General features: G+C 54.7%; 1 protein-coding gene across 2 annotated transcripts in view; it reads right to left on the bottom strand.

The window, feature by feature from the left end:
• Positions 1-2,423: 2,423 nt before the first annotated feature.
• The window catches only part of LOC135298740 (dentin matrix acidic phosphoprotein 1-like), a 26,707-nt gene continuing 23,130 nt past the window's right edge, over positions 2,424-6,000 (bottom strand). For both annotated transcript variants that reach the window (XM_064416606.1, XM_064416605.1), the window contains exons 2-5: positions 5,264-5,337; positions 5,122-5,163; positions 4,408-4,662; positions 2,424-4,289 (exon numbers count right to left, since the gene is read on the bottom strand). In XM_064416606.1, the coding sequence (XP_064272676.1) occupies positions 3,051-4,289; positions 4,408-4,662; positions 5,122-5,163; positions 5,264-5,317 (1,590 nt within the window). In that variant the 5' untranslated portion in view covers positions 5,318-5,337 and the 3' untranslated portion in view covers positions 2,424-3,050. The remainder of the gene's footprint in view (positions 4,290-4,407; positions 4,663-5,121; positions 5,164-5,263; positions 5,338-6,000) is intronic.

Genomic DNA, 6,000 nt, shown 5'->3' with positions numbered 1-6,000 from the left:
GCTGCATTCAGCTCTGGAGGCCACCCCCAATGCACAAAGAATGTCATGTGGGTGGATAATAAAAGCATACATTGACATGGGCATTTTTTATCCCTGCCTAACCAGTCGGGAAAAATGAATCTGACAACTTCATCACATAATCATCCTGAAACTGGAGGCAGGAGCATCTCCAGCAATGGCATAGCCTGTGGCTGACCTTCCCAGCTGCTTGTCCTGCCAGCCCAACAGCAGAGAGCAGGAGTTTCCCTCTCCAGTGCTCACAGTGCACAGACACATGACAAAAAACCTGAGTACATAAACTCCTAAAAATGCCTTTAAATCCTCCCAAAGAGCATCTTTTGGTCACACTCCTCTGCCCATCCAAAACCTCACCCTGCCAAGTCCTGCCCATCGTCAAGCCCTTCCAGATGTCAAGTATACACGGATGAACAGCATTTGACAGGGAGAGCCCAATACCACCAGTGTCCCCCAAAACCTTGAAGAAGTCCTTTGACAGGTTCTGGGCAAATCCCTGCGTGGGCCCATCATGAGCGGCTCCCTCCCTGAGGCCAGGCAGGAGGTTTTCCCAGAGAAGGGCCATGCCCAGGAGGGATGGTCCCGTGGGAAGCTGTCCTGGCAGGACCGGCAGGCAGCAGTCAGCTCTGGCACCGGCTCCCTGGCTTTTGGGGAGCAGCCAGGCAGCAGGAGGCAAGTTTGGGCTTTGCTGGCCAGGACACGAGTGCAGTGGCTGCACATCCTTGTTTGCAAGGCGCTCGTGCCTCCTGCTCGCACCAAACCCAAACCAATCCGTTTTTTCTCTCCACGCATGAAATGAGGAGGACAGGGACACGCAGTGCCCTGCCCAGCTGTGCCAGGCTGCTGTGCGCCCCAGCACCACTCCCACAAGGATGAAGATGGACACAGGGTCACGGACAAATTTGCGAGAAGCACTTTCAAAACCCCACTCCTGAAGCCTTTCGACTGTCCTCGCAGGCTGGGCTCGTGGCAGAGCTGCACGCCTCCTCCTGGAGGGATCCGGAAAAAACTGCTTTATCCCCACCTCCACCAGCTGTGGCTACGTGAACATTCCCTCCGATGGCCCCGGGATGTGGCCCAGCCGTGTGACAGAGGCGGCACCGGAGCGTCGCCGCTGCCTGAGCAGCAGCACCGCTTGCTGGACACGGCAGAGCTGCTGCCCCAGCAAACGCGTCATTGCTGCAGCCTTAAACTGCAGCGACAGGGATGTGACCCAGACCTTTTGGCTGCTGCCACACCCAAGATAGCCCTTGCTGTCTTTCACCCCAGTGGTGGAGCTGCATTGGTGCCCATGTCCCTGACAGGCATCGCTGCCATCACAGTACCCCCAGCTATTCACACAACTGATGTGAGGGGTCAAAAATAAGGGCCAGGTCACAGCTGAGGTGTTCACAGTGGGATGAAGGGTCAGGAAAGAGGCTCATTCCCAAGGCAGCAGCAGGGAGAAGACACAAGTTTCAGAGCTGGTCTCATACAGAAGCAGAAAAATGTTTACACAGTGTGAAAATGAAAATATAATTTCCATAAACGCCAGGAGCTGTTCAGCTCCCAGCCTTCATGTATTGGAAACAGGCTACAAATTAAGTGTGGTTCTGCTATAAGTAGCAGAAAGAATTTCATTTTTTCACTGTCTCTTGAATTTGGTACTGCAATGTTCAGCAGTACCCCTGAGACATGACAGCTGAAGGGAATGTACCCACTCACCCTGGCCCCTTGGGAAGTGTCCCCTGCAGAGCCACAACTCCATGCTGTAAAACTGCACAGTGACACAACAGCCCAAGGCTTCACCTTCAGCATTGAAACCCACATTGTACTGCTTGTCTTGCACATGTGAACAAGGAAGAAGGGCCTGGGTGGCATTTAAAATGATGTGATTTTAAATAACATGTTGTTTATTTGCTAATAGGAGGAAACAAAACCAACCAAATGTCACATAGAGAAAAACAGGCTTTACATGATAACTCCTTTACCTTGCTTACCTGTGTCTCTGCTGCAGGGAACCTGGTACCAGAGGCCACCACGGGCACACAAAGCCAGTGGACCAGAAGAGTCCTCATGGCCTGGCACACCTTTCCAGCACCTCAGGAAGAGCAGCACAACCCTTGCTCACATTGCAGGTGATGACCCTAATACAGCAAAGCCTCAGGCCCAGCTCACTGTGGTCATCAGCCAGATTTTCCACCCCACCGCAGGTTCGCCGGGGGCAGGGGTGGCCTTTGGGGCACCTGGAAATAGAGGGAGTGGGGACACCCTCAGCTTTTGCTTTCCCCCTCCTCCCAGCATGCTGTGGGGTTCCTCACACAAATATCCTGCCCTTTGCTTCCCACTCCTTCTGGTCCAGCCCCAAATTGCAGACCCTGACACACCCAGCAGAAAAAAACCAGCAACACCTCAAACCACACTACAGTGGAGTTTGGTGGTTTTAATGGAGATTAAAGAAATCAACAGGGTATATTTCAGCTTTGAAATACAAGTGCAAAAAGGATACATTATAACATTTTCTGTACATTTCTTACAAAATAATAAAAATATTACATACATCCCATCCTGAAGTGGTACATCACACCCTGCTGTGCCCATGTACCACATGTGCACACCAGCTGCAGCTTTTCCTTTTTATGCGCTGGACATGGAGTTAATGGAAAGCTCCAACTGGAGTCTGGGCAGATGTGTTTAGGGCAGTGGTAGGTAAACACAAGGGGTGAACACAGGGACCTGCCCAGCATCCCCAGGAGTGCCAAGCCACCACTGTGCCCCTGGGGCAAGTGGGCAGCATCACCCTGCCGGCACTCACAGCTCTCAGCTGCTCTCCAGTTTGATACAGAAAATACCCTTTTTCGCTGTGGTTGGGTGTTCTCCCTGTGACTGGCAACCCTTTCACTCCCTGTGCAGCATGCCCAGGCCTAGCCCTGGCAAACCCAACTCCATTTTAGCCACAGCACCCTCTCGAGAAGCAGTCAACCAGTCTATATGGCAAATAAATTAACCCCTCGTACCCCCACACCCTGCACGCCGCTGAGGCCACGGGGCACAGGTCAGTACCCGTCCTGGCAGTCATTGTCATCGTAGTCAGCAGCAGGTCTGTGGCGCAGGGCCCCCAGCCGCTGCTTGCGGCCCCCGCTCTCCAAGCTCTGCATGGAGCTGTCATCCCCGTGGCTGCTGGACTCACGGGTGGCATCCTCCTGGGAGCGGCTCTCCGCGTCATCCTCGTCTTCCTGGGACTCGCTGTTGTCGCTCTCTGTGGACCTGCTGTCCTCACCTGTGTTGTCCTCTGGGCTGCTGTCATCCTCTGGCGACTCTGGGCTCTCGGTCGATGTGCTTGGCACAGAGTCATTCTCATCCTCCTCTGACTCCTCCACAGTGTCCTCTGTGGAATGGCTCTGGTCATCTTCATCTTCCCTGGACTTGCTCAGTTCGCCCTCTTCTTCCCTGGACTCACTGTCAGGTGTGGACAGCACACTCCTATCCTCAGCAGAATCCCAGTCCTCCTGACCTTCCCAGGTTTGGCTGTTGCTGTGCTCATTCAAGGTTCTCACCACCTCTGGGGTCTCCCCTGGTTCTTCATCTGACTGCTCATCAGTGGTGTCCCTGGACTCGCTGTCCTCATCTTCCCTGGAGGGGCTGTCCTCCCCATCCCCATCCCCATCCTCCCTGGAGTGGCTGGAGCTTTTTTCCTCTGACTGGCTGTCAACAGGCTCTTCTGACTGACTGTTCTCCACAGATGGGCTGTCTTCTCCAGAGTCACCATCCTCCACCTCAGGGGACCTGCTGTCACCCTCCTCCCAGTGGTGGGAGCCAGCCCCCTGGGCACTCTCCCCACTGTTCCCCAGAGCACGGGGCCCAGCGTGGCGCATCCTGTAGCTGCTCCCTGGGCCGTCAAAGACAGAGGGATCATCCCCCTGCATGGCTTCATCCTGGAAGTCGTAGCTCTCCTCCTCCTGGCTGCTGCTGCTGGCCCCTCTGTGCCTGTAGGTGTAGCTGTAGCGTCGGTGGTCTGCCCCAGCGCTTTCGCTGCTGCTGCTGCTGCTGCTGTGCCCCACGCCAGCCTCGGCATCCCCACGGCCAGCGTCACGCTCGTGCTCCCCTGCCCCATCAGCACCAGCCACATAGGTAGGGCCTTCGCCCCTCTCCTCTTCCCCGTTGGCATCGAAGGTGTCGTCCCCACTGTCGTCCTCCTCATCCAGGAACCCGCCGCCATGGGAGGGAAACCCGTTGGCTCTGGTGCCGTAGAGGTCTCCATTGTCAGTGTCATCAGTGTCACGTGCATCCATCTCCTATGGAGGTGACAAACAGATTAATGCAAAGCCAAGCACAGCCTTGACCAATGCCAGCTTTGGGGCCAAGGGAGCTTTCCTGGCAGAACAAAACATTCCTCTCCACTCACTCACTCACCAGGAAGCCAAGGTCATTCCCATTGTTGGCACTCGTCTCTTCGTGGTCCACCTGGTTCACGTGCTGAGCCTGCCCAACTTGGTCTCCCCCATCTTGGCCACTGAGCTCACCCAGCTCCTCATCCACAGCATTCCCGCCTGCCAGGTCCCTGGAAAGCGCATTGTCCCCTGTCTCTGGGCTGGCAGGAGGATGTCTGCCATCCCCACCATCCAGGTGGTTGCCCAGCTTGCTGATGTAATCTTCATTTGCAGTATCCTGCAGGCAAAACATGACAAGGTGCTTTTGGTTTATTAAACACCAACCACAGCACGTTTGCTGCTGCAGGACCTCATTCCCAAGCCGTGCAAGAGCTCAAGTCCTTTCTATTTTTTGCACCTCAGCCCTTTAGTTATTTCTGCAGATACAAAATAAAATGGTAGCCACCAACAAAAGGGCAGCCCAAAAAAGTCCAAGCTGCACTAGTTCAGAGGGCAGAAACTCCTTTTTCAGGGCCAGCACAGCAAAAGGTGTCAGGTGAACGGGGAACTTTTTCAGGGAGGCAGGTCAAAACAGGGTGAAACCAAGCCAGTTCGAGAAGAGTGAGCAGACAGACAAAGCTCAAAGACCCACAGAAGCAGCAGATCCCTCCTAGGTTCCTGGTCCAAGGCTGCCTGCCCAGGGCTGGCTCCCTGTCCCAGACTTGCTCCCTGTGGGAGAGGGGCACCTGTGGCTTACCTCCTGCAGGGCGCTGGGGTGGGTGGGTTCATGGCCAGGCACCTAAACACATCCGGGAGACAATTTGATCAGTGATCAGTGTGCCTCGGCTGGGCAAAACCAAGGGGTTTGGGGTGGGAGTGTCAGTCCAGGGGGTACTTACAGGGTAAGCACAAGCCACAGCCCAGAGGAACAGCACCAGGAATGCAGCCCTCATGTCAGTCGTGGTCCCTGTGGCTGCAACAAGGAAGGAAATATTTGCAGGCTAGAGCAAAGCCTTTGCATGTGCCTCTGGCTGGAACTTGGCCCCACAAAGCCCTCCCAAATCACAGTGCTCAGCCTGGTGCGTCATCAAACAAGCCAGGGATTTGTGCTTGTGCCACCTCCTGTGCAGAAACCTCCCTTTATTTTGGGATTTGAAATACCCAGCCATGTACTGGCAGATTATTTGTCTGAGCATCATTAAGGAGCAGGAAAGCTCTCCTGAGTTTCCTGTTCCCATAGTAATATCACCACCTAGCTGAGCTCAGTGGTTGTGACAGGAGCCTGCACCTCAGGTGGGCAGCACTGTGGGACCATGGGCTGCAGAGCTGCACCTCCCACCTGGAGTGGTCCCCACAGCCTCATAAAATCTCCCACCATTCCAAAGTGGAGCATCCCAATGAGATAACACCTCAGAGAGCTGCATCTCCAGAGCCCTCTGGGTGGGCACCCCAGCAGCACTGCTGCCTGGCAGGCAGATAAAGCAGTGGGAGCTTTCCTCCAGCTCTGCTCTCATTTTCCAAATATTTTCTTTAACCAACCCAGCACCTCATCCCTATGGGATACACTAAACACACTGAACATCACCCTGCACCCATAACATGCTGGAATGAGCACACTTCTGATTTCTTCCCTGAC

Source organism: Passer domesticus, chromosome 4, assembly GCF_036417665.1.
Source record: "Passer domesticus isolate bPasDom1 chromosome 4, bPasDom1.hap1, whole genome shotgun sequence".
NCBI lineage: Eukaryota > Metazoa > Chordata > Aves > Passeriformes > Passeridae > Passer > Passer domesticus.
This window is presented reverse-complemented; position numbering and strand designations above follow the sequence as displayed.